Source organism: Quercus robur, chromosome 8 (assembly GCF_932294415.1).
Source record: "Quercus robur chromosome 8, dhQueRobu3.1, whole genome shotgun sequence".
Taxonomy (NCBI): domain Eukaryota; kingdom Viridiplantae; phylum Streptophyta; class Magnoliopsida; order Fagales; family Fagaceae; genus Quercus; species Quercus robur.
The window spans coordinates 43,038,632-43,057,948 of NC_065541.1; the positions used below are offsets into that span (position 1 = coordinate 43,038,632).

At 35.2% G+C, this 19,317-nt stretch overlaps 2 protein-coding genes across 2 annotated transcripts; both read right to left on the bottom strand.

The window, feature by feature from the left end:
- Positions 1 to 2,045: 2,045 nt before the first annotated feature.
- Positions 2,046 to 13,584, bottom strand: LOC126695596 (uncharacterized). Its single transcript, XM_050392415.1, has 17 exons — positions 13,413 to 13,584; positions 13,219 to 13,308; positions 13,033 to 13,141; positions 12,623 to 12,650; positions 11,888 to 11,986; positions 11,734 to 11,785; positions 11,591 to 11,625; positions 11,388 to 11,462; positions 11,204 to 11,299; positions 7,466 to 7,529; positions 5,400 to 5,453; positions 4,832 to 4,917; positions 4,649 to 4,709; positions 4,490 to 4,554; positions 4,219 to 4,324; positions 3,640 to 3,728; positions 2,046 to 2,582 (listed from the first exon to the last, which is right to left on the bottom strand). Exons 1-17 carry the CDS (start codon positions 13,476 to 13,478, stop codon positions 2,420 to 2,422), a joined length of 1,338 nt encoding a protein of 445 aa, XP_050248372.1. The 5' UTR covers positions 13,479 to 13,584; the 3' UTR covers positions 2,046 to 2,419.
- A 3,462-nt stretch (positions 13,585 to 17,046) lies between these two features.
- Positions 17,047 to 18,170, bottom strand: LOC126695597 (protein E6-like). The gene has a single exon (XM_050392416.1). The coding sequence runs from the start codon at positions 18,111 to 18,113 to the stop codon at positions 17,301 to 17,303; it is 813 nt and encodes a 270-aa protein (XP_050248373.1). The 5' UTR covers positions 18,114 to 18,170; the 3' UTR covers positions 17,047 to 17,300.
- Positions 18,171 to 19,317: the final 1,147 nt, after the last annotated feature.

A 19,317-nucleotide genomic window follows, 5' to 3' on the forward strand; every position in this document is an offset into this window, starting at 1 on the left:
TCTGTTCCGTTATATGTATTGAGAAGCGCATGGTTAGAACTTAGCAGCAATACTATTTGATGTACTATTGCACCGAAAAAAAGGAAGAAGAAATAACTCTTTTCGCTCCCTCCAAAAGAAAAATCAAAAGAACAGTAATCTTTTTAGCTTTAATTATCATTTTGGTCACTGTTAAAATAATCTCTATCGTTTCAAATGCGCTAGTCACTCAAGATAGTTTCTGCCGCTAAGTGGATGGTAAAAACTAATGTAATTAATAGTTGATATTAAAAAATTATTATTCTGCCTTTAAGTGGATGGGGTTAATGGTTGATATTAAAAAATTATTATTCTGCCTTTAAGTGGATGGTAAAAACTGATGTGGTTAGTTGATATTAAAAATTAGTGTTATCTATACTGTCATGTGGGCTGCCATGGGGCTTTATGAAAAAAAAAAAAACTCAACTATACTAAAATCCTGAATCTGCCAGAAATTGTTTTTCTCAGCTCTCCAATTGGGCAAAAGAAATACCATCTTAGATCCTCTTTCAAAAATGTTTTTTCTGGTAAAGGTAAAATGTAAAAACACACTTTAGTAAGAACTAAGAAACAAACAGAGAATCCTTTCAAAAAAATATAAATAAACAGAGAAAGCATAATATGCTAATCAATAAAGCAAAAGAGCCAAGATTGTAACTTACGTTTTGTTTATTTCAGTAATGATATTTTCTAGAAAATTGGTATTTTTTCAAGAGGTATTTTCTAAAAAACTATTTTATTTTTCAATATTTGGTAGCAAGCTTAAATAAGTTGAAAAACAATTTCTTAACTTCCCTTATTTAGTTTACTGTGAGATAGAGTTGTTTTCAAAAAAAATTTAGTGGAAAACAATTTCTAATAATAAGTCATACTTTTTATGTTTATTAAAGATAGTTTTTTTTTGTCTCATTTTTTTTTATACTGCCAAATACTGGAAAACTCTCTTTACATAAGGTTTTCCATCGAAATAAACAAAGCGTTATAAAAACATGTATATAAGAATATTCCCATCCAAGGAGCAAACTTGTATACATTAACCTTTGAAATTGCCTCAAAACTCTCTTCCCCATCAAGAACTCCAAGCCAGAGTTTCTTCATTCCATAAATTCAACTTCCCAATATAGAATGTCTTCATGACTCACGAGAAATGAAGAATAACTTTGAAAATTGAAATGATCATTACAGAAGCAATGGTTTGATTTGATTTAATCTATGGCACAAGAAAATCTCAGGTTTGTGATAGATTTGGTGTTCAGTTTTTGAGTTCTTGTGTTTTTGTTAAATTGTATAAGATGGGTTTCTTGTGATTTCAATCCCAGATTTATAAGATTTAGGGATTATTTATTTATTTACATATAAACAATATTAAAACCGTGGCAATACAAGTAGCATAAATATAATATTTTAATATTGTTAGCTACCATCGTGGATTCTTGGAGTTGATGCGATGGTCACTTCTTAAGTATAAGTGCTTATGGGGTGTAGGAAGTCAGAGTTCAAGTTTCTAGCTTTATACATATATACAATTAGATTAGATTATAGTAAAATTTCTATCTGGTAAAAAAATAAAAAACTAATCCAACTAGTATAGTTTATTAGTAGAATCTACATAAAGTACCTATGACTATGAGTTCCATTTATAGGTACATTTCCACATCCACCCTAACTCATGGATAAGGCGGCAGCTTAAGTAGGTTTTAGTATAACATTGTTAACCTTAGACAATTACCCATATAAGCTAGAATGGATTGGGATCCGATGCAATAGCTAGGGCTATTGCCCCATGCAATTCCTCTCACATCATTTTCACTTTTTCAAAATTATTAACTTTTTTTTAACTCTAAACTTTTTTACTTTTTTAACTTCCTTAATCTAACGGTTGTTATCAAAAGTTAACTTTTTAACTTTTGATTTGAACTGTTGAGAAGATATTGCATGATGCAATTGCCCTAACTATTGCACCAGATCTCAATCCAGGCTGGTATCCACTCAACTAGTCTACAAAGAATCGAAACTACACGTTCACATAAGAGCACTCTGAACCTTTTCTTTCTCATTGTAAATTAAAATAATTACCGCTTCAACTGGTGTACCACTTTATAAATCTATCCAAAAAAGAAAAAAAACCAAAAAAAAAAAAAACTTAATTCTGATACAAGTACAACAGATTACATCAGTGACAATAAAATTACTTGGTCATCAAAACTTACATGTAAAGATCTTGATACTTTTCTTACTTTGGACTACAATAGTCGTGACATATTGATTAGTAGGTTATGAAACTGATGGAACCTTGTGTTGAGCTGAAGAGTAACTTGCCAATGGAATTCAAGCCGAATCCAATATGAGAAAACCATTTATGCACAAGCACACTTCCTACATGCACTGCTTTATATATAACTCACTCAACTTCTTTGACAATTCTTCTTTTACGTAATGGTTTCATTGAAATGCTTCCAGGGGCGCTGTGAGCTTTCCTTCTCTCTTCTTTCTTCCTTGCAGCTTCAGTCATGGTGCGCCTGAGAGCAGCAGCCTTATATATTGGTAATGGCAGGTGCCTATGCCTGCATAATCATCATCCAACATAGTAAGCTTCCCTGTGATAATTTCTTTCAAGAGTATTCATCTGTCATCACCTCAGAGCATTGTACTAGCAGTCACACCTAGGGTCTAAAACATTTTTAGAATTCAACACATTGCAATCATGGGACCTCCACCAAACAAAAAGGTCCCCATGTGTGCCTAAAATTTTGCAAAGCTTCTTTGTATTACATGGATTAGCAAAAGGCATAGTTGCATATTTAAAACCAAAATGGATAAGTTAGCTACCAGGATGTAAAAGGAAAAAGGGGGAGAGAGAGAGCTATCAAAAAAGCATTGGTATGTATATATCCATATCCATTTTGTGGTTTCAAATAAACAAGCTAGAGCACCTTGTAAAGCACTGGTAGGACAGGGCGAGAAGATGGATCAGCAGCCTCGGAGCAGATTGAAGGCTATCAATTTGATGGCCAGTTCAGTGTAACAACAGAGAGCCTTGAAAGCATCTCACGTGAGGGACCCTAATGTTTCTCAAATCGACTAGCTAGAGGCTCAAGAATGGAGTGACGGAAGAAAAGACCTTACCTCCAGTGCTCCTGTGCACTGGAGAAGACACGGGTGCACCACATGTCTAAAGTGGCCACGTGTTGTCCCAGTGTCCCATCCAGTGCACAGGAGCAGTGGACCGAAACTTGACTCATACTGGTATGTATAAACTTTTATGCAGATCAAAAATTATGTACCTAAGCCAAACGTGTAAATGCAAAACTTGATTTTATCGTGGAACCTACATGGCAATGCTCCATATTGGCAAGCATGCCAAAGTGTATAAAATTAGATAAGTGGGCTAATAGCAAACAAGTAGAGTAGGCTTCTGAAGGGATGCCTCCAAAAACCTACAACTGATAATATGCTAAAGCTAAATGCATAAGGAGCACTCATCAATGCTTCATGAATGCTTTCATGCAAACTCATCTTAAGGTCCTAGCATTTACTGGGAGCAAATGTTCTAAATGCCATCTCTACCCTTCGAAGAACTCAGGCTTATTTAAGAGACAAAGTGTGTGTATCCCTACATACCTCAAAATACGCTTGACCTCAGGGAGGTGTTTGTAACGATTCTTGAGAGCCTCATCATACTCGTGCCTTTTCTTTTCCCTTGGGAGAAGCTGCAGCATAAAGAGATGCTCACTACCATAATATACAATGATCCAAACAACAGAAATTAGCTGACAAGGCAATGGATGTCTAAAAGATAAGAAGCTGAACAAAGTTTGGCAACAAACTTGGTTAGAGACTTAGACTACAACCAACAATAGGAAGATGACAGGGACACGTGCATTGTATACAATCATTTTAACTGTATTGCACATGACAGAGACACAAGCCATCTTCCTATAGTTGGTTGTAGCCTAGGGCTCTAACCAAGTTTGTAGCCAAACTTTGTCATAAGAAACTAAGGCCTTAACATAAAGCTTCTATCTGTGATGTTATGTAAAAGTTTATGATGTCAATATTGTTTTAAAACAGGACTGTAAATATTGTTCAGAGGATGTACTATAATCATCCTGTGTATTAATTAATTTCTGTATAAATAAAATTTTCATTTCTTAGTTCTACAAGAAATGCAATATATGCAGAAAGAAATTTCTTTCTTACTACTCCCAGTTGCTCTGATGCCATAGCTTTCCAAAGCCTAAGGTTGTAGTCATCACTCCCGGAAATAACATAACTTGCATCACAGCTGAACTTAACACAGAATACCCTGTGCAGACAAGAAATTTTTAGTCAGAAAACAAAAATCTATACACTCAAAAGTGTGTTTCTTCAGTCTTCAAGTAGATATTCTTAAAAGCTAGAGTTTAGCCCACAAGGGCCTCCTCAGAAGTAATAGAAATTCAATAAACCCATCTATTATGACTAGTGTAACCTTTGCATTCTACTTGTGTGATAGATTTCGCGGCTGTGACCACCATTATACCGGAATATTCTCACCTGCACAGTAACCGAGTTTAATTAAGTACTACAACTGTCTCCTTCCATTCAGTATGGAACATAATCATATGACACAGATCAAGGCAGAACTCACTGTTCTATCATAAGATCCAGTAACAAATTCACGACCAGTTGGTGAGTAATCAATATCCATCCTGGGTAAATTAAATTGAGGCGTTAAATTAGATCTTATCCAAAATGACTATCAACAAAGGATAAAAAAAAATATGGGCATGAAGAACATAATGAATTTAAAAGTACACATAAACCATCGTACACGGCTGCAGCATGATCTGTGTGTACCATTGTAGCCTCATTAAGTTTTCTCAAATCATAGCTATAGCAGTTGCCATCCTCATTAGCCTGCATCATTATGGAATGTGAATAGTAAGTGGGAAAAGAAGATGCTATAAATGAAGTACACAAAGTTCACATATCCTATCATGGTACATGACCTGAAAAGTTGCAGACATTATCAATTTAATTTGTAATACACAAACCTCAGAAGGTCTGACTTCTTATTACATGCTTTAACAAGGGGTAAAACCCATATCACTATGATGACCAACAACAAGAGTTACCCTTTCTCTAGTTCAGATCACTGGAAGGGAGTTGATGCATAAGATTTATTGACCAGTAATTATCAGAGGTTTGGGAGGGGGATAGGTAAATTAATGGACTGGTAACCATCACAAGTTGGCTATATAATACTAATGCCCTACTCTGACTATAGAATCCACTATTAGACTGAAATTGGACTGCACTCTCAAACATCCAAGATACAACACTGTCACTGAAAGATAATTTGAAACCACACCCTTGTACAGAAATATGGCAGTACTTACAGCTGTGAAGTTCATTGGCTCCATTGGGTTCCAAGCAATAGAATTAGTCTTTGTCTGTAACAAAAAAAAAAAAATACAAGTCAGATTGGCTGGCTGTCAGATAACAATTTTTATTTATTTATTTTTATGGAAATAACATTCAGAACTTCTCAAGTGATGAATTGAATATCACTTAAAAGCCATATAAAAGATTGGGCAGCTAATAGATAATAATTACCTAGAAAAAATAAAATAAAAAGAAAAAAAGAAAAGAAAAGGAGGAGAAATTTTCCTGCTGGAGCCTGCAGTGAATCTCACCATCTTTTAAAAACTTGACTTTTACCCCTCAAGTTTAATATCATTTTACCAAAATAACCTCAGTTTTACCTCTTACATGTTAAAAAAAAAAAGGTCCAAAGTCCAACCTTTGATGGATCAATATCTAAAAAATTTTCATATTCAAACCTTGATAAACTACTTTCAACCAATGATGAACTTAGACATGAAGTCTGAATTTGAAGAGTTCCATCAAGTGATAACAGGAACCCCCACTATCCTTTTAATTAAAGAGAGAAAGAGAGAGAGAGAGGGGGGGGGGGGGGGGGGTTTGGGGAAGGTAAAGAGAAGAAGTGATAAATTCTGTTCCAAATGAGCAAGGTTGGCATCCCAAGTCCAAACTACATGTTAAGAGGCAAGCAGCAGAACAATACAAAGGCAGTTGTAATTTTTTTTAATCTCTGGTTTGCCAAGGATATTTTATTGATAAAAGGAGAAATATACAAAGTAAGTTGACGTAGGTGGGAGCTTGAATGGGCTCTGATACTAATTTTGACATTGGGTCTTTAAGAATTCAACACTAAATTGGATTTCTTGATGAGATCTTGAAGGATTCTTGAACAAGGATTGATGTTTAAGGGTTAGGTTAAGGAAAGATTGTATCCTGAATATGTTGATGGGTGTTTGGTGTTTAAAATAGGGAATATAATAGAATATAAGATAGCTAACAGTAGTCAATCACACGTGGGTGTTTTACCAAGCAATCACACATAGGTAGGAGAAAAAAATCACACCCTCAAAGCTTAAAATAAGCTGCTGAAGTTTTTATTAAAATCAATTCACTATCAATTTCATAGACTAAAAAAAAAAAAGCCTTTATAGGGGCTATTGTTAAATCCTTTCCTAGAAGGATTGCGACTTTAAATAACCTATTGCTAGAATGACTAGGATTACAAATAACAAACAAAAATAACTTAAGAACTTCTAAACCAAATAGGAAAAGGACTCTAAACATAAAATAATGCACAAAGTTTAACTCCAAACCAGTTTGAAAGAATCTCCTCCAACACAATACGTGTTGACTTATAAGACTATTCATGTAAATTATTTAAATAAGTCACATGACTCATTAAAAAAGTTATGTGACTAAAACTACACATGGATGGTCTCTTCAATTGCCAGTGTGTGGGTTGGAGGAAGATACCTCCAAAATTTTTCCTAAAGTAACACTCATGGACCTCTAAGGCAACCCATTACAGCTCATTCCAGAAAATCTGGACATCACCAAACTACCCCCTATTTTATTAAAACTAATCCAGAAAATTTCTAACCTAAAAAACTTGGTACTAAGACTCAATAGTAATTAAAGAAACCTAAGACTCAATAGTAATTAAAGAAACCTATGAAAGGTGTCAAGAAAGCCCCACATCAAAACAAGACCACAAATATTGAATCTTTATTCGACCTTGTTTTGCCTTATTCTCTTTATTATCCGCATCATAAATGTATTAAGCTACTTTACAATATAAAAATTCAAAGGATCTAAAAATCCCTCTGCAGTCATTCAGGGATCATGTGTGGTGCCCTTTATGATGATTACAATAAAACCCAAGTGAACAATCAAGGAGCAAGAAAAAGTGAAATTTGGTAAGACCTCATATTTAGAAACATTTTTTAAAACTTAACAGCTATGAATAAGTCATTAAATTAGTTAATTCACGACATTATAAAAGTTTATGGAATAACATTAAAGCAATAAAAAGTCTAAGAACTATATTACATGATAACTCATGAGGATGTGCAAACAATACCTGCATGATCAGTTTCTTTATTGGGATAGTCGTCTTTACGTCATATAATGTTATGCTGCGGTCACTGTACCCAAAAAGAGTATGCAAACAATTACTGGAAAGTAATATATGAATTATAAAGAACATCAAACACCAAAAAGCATACACAAATCATAATGTTTTAAGCTTCCACCACTAAATACGAAGTGAAGCTGATTACAAAACCAATTTCTTTATGAACAAATAAAAGATGATCATTGCATAGTTAGAGAAACAATATCCTCTTTGAAAGCCCAAAGTCCAAGAATAAGCGTCCATGTCTATTTTATTTGGTTATTCTAGAGTCAAAGGAATTTTAGTAATTCTGCAATTGTTGGTTATGGGTCCTAGGTTTAATTTATAGGTCTTGACATGTGGGCTTTGGTTTTATTTATTTATTTATTTTGATATGTAAGCTTTGGTTTGATTTTTATTAGGGTTTTGTTTACTAAAAAGTAGGACTCTTAATTAGGGCTGTCCAATCCGAACCAGGACCTGACAAACCTGATGAATTCGACTGCACCCAAACTGGAAACTGACAGATCAGATTAAATGTGGCGGTCGATAGCGGTTTTCCTCCAAAATCTGACGGTGGCTGGTTTCCTCCTCAAAATCTGACGAGCCTGATCTGACCAACAAATCCCTTCTACCTTCACTGATCTCCGTTGTTCTTCAATGTGTTCCGCTAATATTTGTGGATTTATTGAGATTTTGGAGATATCTCGACCAAATCTGGTGAGATCCAGCAAGTCTTCAACAGACATAATAGCTCCAACATGACAACCCAATCTCGACTAGAACCGTTGGCTTTGGCCCATCCGATTGCTAGAATATCGAAGCCATGGCAGTTGGAAACCCATGTACCCACGGTTGGCAGTAGGCGACGCGATTCAACATCCCAAGTTGTCAGGTCGAGTGGTGGGTGCACCCCAAACCCAATTTGACTCAACCCATGGACCCCCTAGTCTTAATTGTATTGAGAGAGGTTAAGATTTAGGTTCAATATATTTACTTATCAAAAAATAGAAAAAGATTTAGGGTCTATATAAGTGAATGGTTGTACTCAAACCAGGAGGAGTTAATCAATAAAATACTGATTGTTTTTGAATAGTGAGGCATGCTGGCCTTATTGTTCTTTCTTCTTCTTTTTTTCTCCGTTTTCCTTCTCTTTGATATTGTGTCACTATTCACAGATTTTTTTTTTGATAAGGTGTCACTATTCACAGATACTGTTCACACTAGTGTTCATGTGCACCATCCATGCGGCACTGTTCACAATCTGTGAATGTTCACAAACTATTCACAGATTGTAGAGAAATTCAATTTACGCTTCTTCTTACCTCTTTTCAACCATATATCAATTCTTTTTCTCTTCCTCACAAAACTTTTCTTTTAAAAATTTATAAGCCTTAAATCCATAGATCCTCCTAAACTTTAACACACCACAAGCACACATAGACAAATTCTCCAATTTCTCCTACATAAATATCAGAGCTGAAATCCTACCACAAGTTCTTTGCAGATTTCTTTCACAGAACTGCTCAAAAAAATTTCTTATCCAAGATAATGAGAACTAAAGCGGAATTAGATTCCAAGTTAAGCCTTTTTCTCAAGACTACAAAGGAATAAAGAAGACTTTGAATAAGTTAAAAGAGAAGGTGAAGTGAAGCTTTAAACATTATCTGTTATTAAAAAATCTTTGGATAGGTTGTCAGCCAATGTTCATGGAAAAATTTCTGTTGAAACAACCATTGATCAAGACTCCAAATCCTTAAACCAGGTCCACGTTCAGCCCTTATGTTTCCCTCAAGCTCAATATCATTATTTTCCATAAGTTCCTAGGGGCTGAAAATTAGCCAAGCACCCCCACATCAAACATAATCCAATATTGGATTCACACACAAAGGTGTTAGCTTTATCAAATGAGATCAACCTTAACATCCACCATTAGTCCAATCTCAAGGAAATCCTAGATTGGTTGATGTAGATGGAGGCGTTAAACTTGAAGTTGCTAATTTTTACAAGGAGAGCAATCCAGAGGGGTTCTTTGATTGGTTGCATATTTTGGAAAGCTATTTTAGATAGTATAAGGAAACAGAAAAAACTCCTTTTCACGAAGCATAATCTCGAAGTTTGGCTAGAATTTGGGAGGAAATGTATCAAAAAACTCATTATGTAGCCGTAAGCCATTAAATCTTTCAAGGGACATATGGATTGCTATGAAAAATTGCTTTGTACCACCTAATTACAAGCAACGAGCTCACCTACTGTTCACAAATAGTTGGTGCAAGGGAGTTATTCTATTGAAGAGTACACCAACAAGTTTTAGGGCTTGGCTATGAGATTGAATTTCCAAGGAATGAAGATATAATCATTTCTATGCATTGCCGAAGATTGAACCGTAACATTTCTTCAGGTCTGTCTGCAAGTAGACTTTATACCATGGCAATGCAATTCTAGTTGCATACCAAGTGGAAGAAGATTAGAAGAGTCTAAACAAAAAGCCTTAATGAGAGCTCCGGTAGGAAACAATATTAGAAGTGAGAGAACAATTGTAGATGCAAATTGGGAGAAGTATGTTGATAAGTCTCAAGGTAGTTCTAATGCTCCAAACAAGAGTGTTCATTCCAATACTTCTTCATAACAAGAAAGTACTTTTAGAAAATTGCCATACTTGTCACGGTTTTGTGACTTTTGTCCATGTATGTTTTTTATGTCCTTTAAAATCACTTACAATGCTTGAAAGGGATAGTCCTTAAATAAGTCAAAGGCAACCAAGGGATCTAAACAGCCTGAACTTGAAGAGAGATTGTGAACCCTTCAATGCTAACTTGAAAGTGAGCTTTGACAACCTAAAGCTAGATGATAATTTCTCCACTCTTCACAGCAACTAAACAAGATGAGTTCAGGTCTGTTCAAAGGTTATCCAGTCAATTAGAAGTGTTTAGAGGTCCAAGTTGGGTCATGGCTAGGTTGAGACTTGTTGGGTTCAAACATACAAACAAACATAGTTGCAAGAAGTTTTTCTTTCTAAAGAAGCACCTCATGCCAAATGCAACCATGTAACAACTTAATTTTTTATATGTTTTATATAAATGAAATTATATTGGATGCCAGGTTGGCTTACCTACCTAAAGGCGAGAACAGATCCATCCTAGTCAGGTTTGCCAAATACAAAAACGAGAAATAAAGCAAAAGACTAAAAGCCCAAACTAAACCCAAGTTGATCATGTTGGCTTGATTCTTTGATTACCCAAGCCTAAGTTGCATCCCTACTCCTTACCTTCAAAAGATCCCTAGCCTTTACAAGTTACATACTCTCTACAAGGTCATAAAACATGGAATAAAAAGACCCTCAGGAACATTAGAAAAATTTATGAAAAGAAAAATTCCTATGTCATATCTATGGCTTTTAAAAAGGTTAAACTTTTTTAACCATTATTTGTTTCATATATTACCATTAGTTGAAGAACAGAAACACCTAGTACTATTCTAAGAGACTTTATCAAGTTAGTTTCTATCTGAAGATTCTAATAAAAACATCTTCAATCCCCTAGGAATAAAAAGGAGTCAAATTTGGAGGTGTAAAAAATAGATCTATGGTGTTTTTTTGGTAGTTCACTGTTCACAAAATATATTCTATGCAATAAATATTAAGATCTTTATCTTACATACATATCATCAAGCACAAATTGTTAATCTTGTAGTAAGCATGCATACCTCGCTGATGTTGCCAATAGGTCTGGATGTCCAGGATTGAATCTAACTGATATTACAGTGTCCGTTCCCCATTGAAAGCTCCGTACAGGGGCATTGCTAATTTCATGAACAAACATTATCAAAACATAAGTGGAATAAATTGCACACTGGATAAAAAAAATTACAAACATGTTGAGAAGTCAACCTAGTGTGATTCCAAATATCTACTTGAGCACCAACTGTGGCAAATTGATCACCCTTCCACTGGTGATCAACACCCCTGAAAATTACATAGTAGGCCTCAGGAGAAAATAATAATAATAATAAATCCAAAAAATTATCACATTACAATTCTTTGAAAATGAAAATTCATGGCATATCCTTGATAAGTCACCATGGAAATCTCACCAATATGCATTCTTCGAGATATGAAAATCTTCTGGCTGAAAAAAGGGGGGGAAAAACCCATTCATAATTTGTTCAGGATGGTAGGAATAGAACAGAAAACTCACTAAATTTAAAAAAATTAGTGTAAATCTAGAAACCACTACCTTGACAGAATCTTCAGATGAGTCCTCTACAGGAACAGTCCATCGCCTGATTCTGAATCACAATGCCCAATTTCACTAAGTGAGATTATATGTATTCATCAACTAATGCTCTATTTTCAAAAACTGAAATTACATCCAGCTAATTGCAGCTTACATGCAATCCGCTCCACATGATACAAGTCGACTTCCATCTGTAGTTGCTGTCAGACCTCGTACAGCACCTCGGTGACCAGGAAACTTCCTAACTGTTCGCCTTTGCATTCAAATTTCAAAGTTTTATGTCACAATTGCATGGATTGATGCATCAATAAAGAAACATATAACTGAAAACATCTACTAAAAAAGAAATAAAATAGTGCAACATACATGTGTAGAAAAAGAAGAAATGGCTTGATATGGGGGTTCTAATTCTTCGGGGTTCTAATTCTTCAGGATTAGATGCATATGTGGCCCAACTGGCCGAGCCTGGCCAAACCATACCAAATTTATTACTGCGTATTAAAATACAGAATATCATTCTATATTCTAACATATGGGGTTCAACTGATAGCCTAGCAGTAATGGTATTATTTGTGGTGCCTAAGTCTGTGTTTCAAACCCCACCTCCCCCTCTCCCACCATCTATCTATCAAAAAAAATTAAACATCTATTGCATGCATGTTATATGCATTTAAAATAACAAGAACAAGAGTTGAGTTTCTCAAATTTCTTAAGAGGGGTACTAAGGGACCAAAATAAGGAGACTGTACCAGAATACATATGGCAAACTCGCCCAAAACAATTAAATACATTAGCTAATTCATGCATGCGAGCATACAAATGTGCGTGTTTTAAATCTTTAGTAACCTATAAAGTTTAGAAAATTCCAGCTCAATGCTTTGTGAGATACCTGGAAGTAATATCCCATAGACGAATATCTACAAAACAATCACAAAAACAAAGTCAGAAAGTTTATACAAAGCTAGAGCACTACATTTTACGGGCAAAAGTTCAATATACACAGCGTAGATAACAGCGTCAAAATAATATGTACCAAAATTCATGCCAAGAAACAGAACTCTCTATGGATTTTTGTTTTAAACCCCATGACTAGAACACACCAATTTAAGAACCGCAGTGCAAAATTAACTAAACAGAATGCTACCTTTGCTGAATTTTTCAAACAGAGAATTATTTTATATGTTGCCAATGTTGGGAATTATAGCATGAACCAAACCCACAAAAAAAAAAAAAAAAAAAAAAAAATCTAAATTTAGCATATAAAAATTAAAATTCACAAAAATGTTCAAGAATCAGTACCTCCATCCTCTGAACCAGCAAAAATTCCTTTCAAATGATTGGGGTTCTTTGCCATACACGAAATCGCTTCGTTATGCTCCATTGCTCCAACAAATGGCCTACCGAAAATCTAAACCCCCAAAAACAAATATATTAGTCATTTTATCAACAAAAACCGAAACAATTTGAACGGGAATTTGAAATCACCTTTTCTAATTTGGCGGCGTTAAGAGCTCGCACGTACTCCACCGCCTTTTCTTGAGGCCGAAGGTTCGGGTCATAGTTCCGGAACACTCTCTAATCATATTGAATCATACAAACAAACAAACAAAAAATTTAAACTTTGAGAGAAAGAGAGAATGAAAATTTTAGAGAGAGAGAGAGAGAGTTGGCGGTGTTACTTGGAGATCGTTGCTTCGTTCTCGAGTGAATTCATCTGTGGAGCGTGATATTGTTTTGACCTTCATTGTGTATCAGAGGCAGAGAGAGAGAGAGAGACGAATGAATCAGTCTGCTAAGGCAAGCAAAAACCCTGAAAGAGAGAGGGTTTGTATTTTGTTAACAATGAAAGAGAAGGTAGCTAAAACCCTACATATTGGGCCGGGTTTGTATAGCTTTAAGGCAGGCAAAGCCAACTCTATCTCTTATTTGGGCCTCACGGCCTATATAATGTTTGGGTGGGTCTTATTAAATACACGACTTCATTATTTCTTAGATCATTGAACCGTATAAAATGTAGCCCAATGGGATTCATTCAATTCTCCTGATCTGAAGGACGCACAAATATACCATATTATGGCTCATGGGGGGGTTTTTTAAAGTGTCTTATGGATCAATCATCAATGTGATCATTCCATCCACTTCGCCTAAATTAAAGAAAAAGCAAGTGAGTCCAGAGCTCATCACAGACCTCAAAGACAATGACCCAATGTTCCAGACCAAACAGACTTGCTAAACAAGTTCTCTCACTTCGATGATAAAGTGTGTCTCATATCCATCATATTGTGCCTTTTAGAGCCTAGAGAGGTAAGTGCTAAACCCGACACTTGTTATCATAATTGATTATTACTTGCAGTCCATTTCATTTAGAATTTTTCACAAAACGACGTTGCTTTAGTATTTTTTAATTTTCTTTAAAATACCAAAATGATGGCATATTAAAGTGGCAGAATTAGATTGGAAGACTATTGAATAAGGCTGTGTTTGGGTATATGTAAAATATTTTCTGTTGTTTGACTGTATTATGGAAATTACACCGGATAATTATTTCTTGTGTTTGTTCTTGGATGTAAAAAATCTCTATTCTCTGGAAAATGTAAGCCCAAACATGCTTACATTCTTGCGTTATCTTCATCGATGTTGGACAGTGTTGCTTTTGGATTCGCTACTCTTCTGTTCAAACATGCTTGGCCATGAATGGTGTCAGGTATCCATGGGAGATTTAGATTTGAAAGAAACTCATTCAAAATTGAAAATTTTAAAAAGAATATATATATATATATATATATATATATTTATTTATTTATAAAAGAAAAATCAAAATTGGAAAACCCCAAAGTTCAAACAACTATCTTACAATTCTGATTTTTTTTATTTTTTTTATTTTTTTACGGTGAACCTTAAGTTAGGTATATTTAAGAACTAATTTTTTTTATGGATAATATATGAGAACTAATTTTGACTTTTGAGAATCTCTTAATTGGACTAAAATCAAGAACAATCAATGTTCCTTGATTTTAGTCCATCAAGAATATCTACATGTGCTAAATGTTATCTGAATTAGTGGAAAAAGTTTTATGATCGATCACTTGATCGAGTCCCATTTTAGCTTTCAATGAATAGCCTTTGCCAAAGGGCGTAGGTAGACCACACTCTAGGTTGGTCTTGTAGGAATAGATATCTTAGAGCATTCTCAGCAATGAAGCTAAATAGCTATATAACTATTTTAGTTTCATCAAAACACAAAAAATGCTCTATATCAATGTATGTAAAGCTAAAAATTTTTAGCTTCAAGCTTTCGTACGAAGCTACTTTTGGCTTTGAATGAAGCTAAAACTTTAAAATATTTTTTTAATTCCAACACATATTAAAATAATATTTCTTTACTTTTTTTTTAATTCTTTATTTCTTTTCTCTTTTTGCCCAAAAAACAAGAACCAAGAGGGAATGTGCAGAATAACTGTTAATAGAGATTCAAAGTAGTAAGTTAGGAACCGTTTTAAAGTTTTAAGAAAAGTAACATCTCGAGTTTTAAAAACTCGAGATTCAATTAAAAATCGAGTTTTAAAAACTCGAGATTCAATTAAAAATCGAGTTTTATAAACTCACTTTGCAGTTGTTGTGGACTATCGAGTTGGCTAAAAACTGCTACATAGATCTCGCGTTTTAGAAACTCAAGTTCCTATAGTGGCGTTTTTAAGTCCTATAGTGACGTTTTTAAGCCATATAGCTGCGTTTCCCTGCAAATTTTTTTTATATGATCACCCCACACTTCAGGGAGTCCTATAGTGGTGTTTTTAATCCCTATAGTGATGTTTTGAATCCCTATAGCGGCGTTTTCCTGCAATTTTTTTTTTTTATAAATGATTACCCCGTACCAGGTTCAGGGAGCCCTATAGTGGTGTTTTTAAGTTCTATAGTGACGTTTTAAATCTCTATAGCGGCGTTTTCCTGCAATTTATGGAACTCGAGTTTTTAAAACTCGATTTTCACGTGGATTTTTTCCACATCCTCTTACAAATCGAGACTTAAAAACTCGAGTTTTTTCTTGGAACTCGAGTTTTAGACACTCGAGATGCTACTTTTCATCATTGTTTTGAAATGTGACAACTAACTAATTTTTTTGATATTTATTGTTATTTGGAAAGGGTGTTCCAAGAACCAACCTCTGCGAACCAAATCAGAGATCATCGACCTTGGACATGATGCAGAGTTGGCTCAGCGTGGGCTCAAAGTTGGATTGCCGGTAAAGCTGATGTGAGGATGGGCGGATCAAAGCTATCAAGGCTCTCTTCACGCATTCTCCTTCCACGCCTCTGATTCGAACCAAGGAGTTCTTCATTGCAGATCTACACATGTAGAGTCGATTTTGCAAAAAATGGCGCGTTGTGGTGGCTTCCGTTGTCGTGACCCAAGTTGTTGTGGAGGCTGCATCGAAATGAGCCTGGATGCGATGTAGGCGAACATATACACGTCTTCTTTGGGGCTGGGATAGCTTTGGTTTAGTGGCTTTTTGATGACCTGGTTGTGATTCAGAGAAATCGAGCGGTGGTGGCCGGTGGGATGTATTATTTTATTGATGTAAATATCTTATTTTATTGTGATGTTTATATTATTTTATTGTGTTGAAAGCTAAAATAGATCCACTGTTGCTAGATGTTTTATAAAATGAGTAGGTAAAATAGATAAAGTAGTTTTTTATGGTGTTAAAAAGATAACTCCACTGCTGTGAATGCTCTTACACCATGTCCCCTTAGTTAGCCCAATGGGACAAAAAGTTGTCTGAGCTACTCCACCTATGATTTTGGGAACTGTCTACCAAAAAGGATCCAGATCAAGTGCAATAACTAGAGAAAGTAAAACGGTAAAAAAGTTAAAAGTTAAACGTTTTGATCCAAGGTGAAAAAAAAAAAATCATTGCCCTAGCTATTGTACTAAATCTCAATCCTACCAACAACATTAGTCATTTTCTGTAACCCTAAAGTTTGTGAAGGTAAACAGCAATGTTGCTATAATTGCTGCTTATTATCCTCTTACTAACTCCTTTCATTGACTTAATCGGTGGTGGGTCTAAGACCAACCCACCTAAGTTTGGTCTTCGATCTAGAGAGTTGCCTTTGTTTGTGAAGGAAAAGGTATGGAAGTCCCATGCACCAAGAAAAGCTTTATTCAACTTAAAAAATATTTATTATATATTTTAAAAGACTATTTTATTTATTTTACCACCTCATTAATAATACATCCAACATTCAATTTCTTATTATTACATATAACATAATAAAATAATAGAGAGAGATTGAATGAGAGAGTCAGGGAGGAGAGAGAAGTTAAAAATGAATAAAAAATAAATACAAACTTGCTACAATAGTTGCCATAGATACAAACTTACTGTTGACAATTGCTAAAACTTTTTAGCAATAGTACACACCCGGGTAAAATCGAAATGGATTAATTCGGTCTTCATCAAAGGGAAAACAGCAAGAAGTACAAAATTACACAATATGATCTTTGTTTTCATCCTTAAATTAAACTAGATCTCTCTCTCTATATGTTGATCGTGGACCAATACTTTATGGCACAAACTCCTCTTGGCTCTCCTGCTGCTTCTCGTACTCTTCCATGGTGTTGAACTCATTTGGGTACATATTATTTCCATAGTAACCTTCATTTTTGGCGGTTCCCCTCCCTGACTCATACCCATTAAGATTGGTATTCTCATTTTGAACTTGAAAATAGTACTTACCATTCTCCATGAACCTCGTGTCACTCATCCCTTGTCTTTCACTCTGGTAGCCATTGCTGTTGTAGTAGCCATTGGTATTGTAGTTGTTTGCATAGCCATTGCTATTATAGTTGGTTGTATAACGATTATTGTTGCTGTAGCTGCTGCTGAAGCCATTGTTGTAATTGTTGGGGTTGCCATTGTTGTTGTAGTTGTTGGGGTTGCCATTGTTATTGTACAAGTTTGTTTTCGGATACCCTGTCTTATACCTTTCACCTGTGAGTTCTTCAGTTAGATTTTCATCTTCAAAATTGGTGGTAGTAGTAGTGGGTGTCTCCTTTGTGGGAGGGAATTGGTTGGAGCCATGACCATAAAGGCCATAGCCATAGCCATTTTCACTTTCAGAGTAAGTTGGTGCTGGTGTTTCTTCTGGTGTTTGTGCTGTTACTGGTTCTACTGCTGGTGCTGGTGCTGGTGTTAGTGTGGGTTCTGGTGTTGGTGTAGGAGCTTCAGCTGTGAGGGAGACTTTGAGATCTGGCAGATTGTTGTTAGCATTGTCATGGGTGAACTTGCTAAAGAACCTGCTCTCTCTGGCTTGAATTTGCAGTGAGAAGAGAACTAGGACGAAGAAAAAAGAAAGGTGTTTTGCCAAGGAAGCCATTAGAAGAATAAAAATAGAGAGAACAGTTCTGTCAGTTCTGAGATTCTCATGTTACCAAGTGATCCCTTTTATAAACTCTCGTCCCTCACATTTAGTGAACCGGGTAATTATGCGTGGATTGAGGAAAGGCAAGGACCGTGGGGTAGGAAAAATGGAAAATGATGGCATATAGTGCACACTGCATGTGCATTTCATGACAATGTCTAACAAGGGAGGCACCAATTAATCTTTTCTACGAGAACACATTAGTATTGGAGTCTAAGTCAAAAGGGTGGCAATTTTCTTTTCTAGATGCGAAAACAGACACCTTTTTTCTGTCTGAAATTAAGGAGGGGACCCATGAGGCCATGCCATGCCCCTGTCCTAATTACTAGCATTTAGCAGTTGAGTTAGTTAGGCACCAACCAGAAAAAAACACAAATTAAAAAAATAATAACTATAAAAGGAAGAAGAGAAAGTAAATAAGGAAATTATTCAATTAACCAAAGATAGCTGGGAGGCCACAGTAGTACTACATAGTACATAATTACTTTAGTGTAGGCATGTTACCCTACTTCTATTGCAAGCATTTTTGCAGATTCTTTTACTTTTTCCCTTTTCTCAAAGTTATGAGGAAAAGCTTTGAAGTTTGAATGTGTTTACCTTTAATTTGGTTTGATTTGAGATACTTCGGTACTCCCTTTAACTGTCAAGAGTGGGTTTAATTAATCCCATTCCAACTCCCTGCCTTTAATTTGGAGTTTGAATGTTCTTTGCTTTTAAAATTTATGTGGTCCATTGCAAAATTCCTTAAACAGAGGTGCGGGGCAAGATCGAATTTGGGATATGGAAATGTGCTTTGGGATGGTAATAAAACATGTAAAAATAAATAAATTATAAATATGATATCTATAGCTTAGAGTCTTGCAGGTTAACTAAGATATTTTAGTATTACAAATATACACATTTTGAGCGGGGTAAGGTGAACAAATTGTTCGTGCCCTCAAGGGCGGCTTCACATTGAAGTCAGGGTAGTCACAGGACCACCCTGATCTGGAAAAAAAAAAAAAATTATTATATATAATAATCAATTACAGAGATTAGAGTAATTGCTACACTACCACTAAGGCCAAGGCTGAGACAGTGAGACTACTCCTAAATATGCAAGATAAAAAATATTGATCCCGATGTAAAATGATATGTATCCTTTCCTTTCCTTCCATTG

Excerpts from the sequence above, each read along its gene's own strand:
- LOC126695596 (XM_050392415.1), bottom strand. The coding sequence starts at position 13,478 with ATGAAGGTCAAAACAATATCACGCTCCACAGATGAATTCACTCGAGAA. Across the intron at positions 13,309-13,412 it reads AACGAAGCAACGATCTCCAA|AGAGTGTTCCGGAACTATGA; the intron begins GTAACACCGCCA and ends CAATATGATTAG. Across the intron at positions 11,786-11,887 it reads TCATGTGGAGCGGATTGCAT|AATCAGGCGATGGACTGTTC; the intron begins GTAAGCTGCAAT and ends ATTGTGATTCAG.
- LOC126695597 (XM_050392416.1), bottom strand. The coding sequence starts at position 18,113 with ATGGCTTCCTTGGCAAAACACCTTTCTTTTTTCTTCGTCCTAGTTCTC.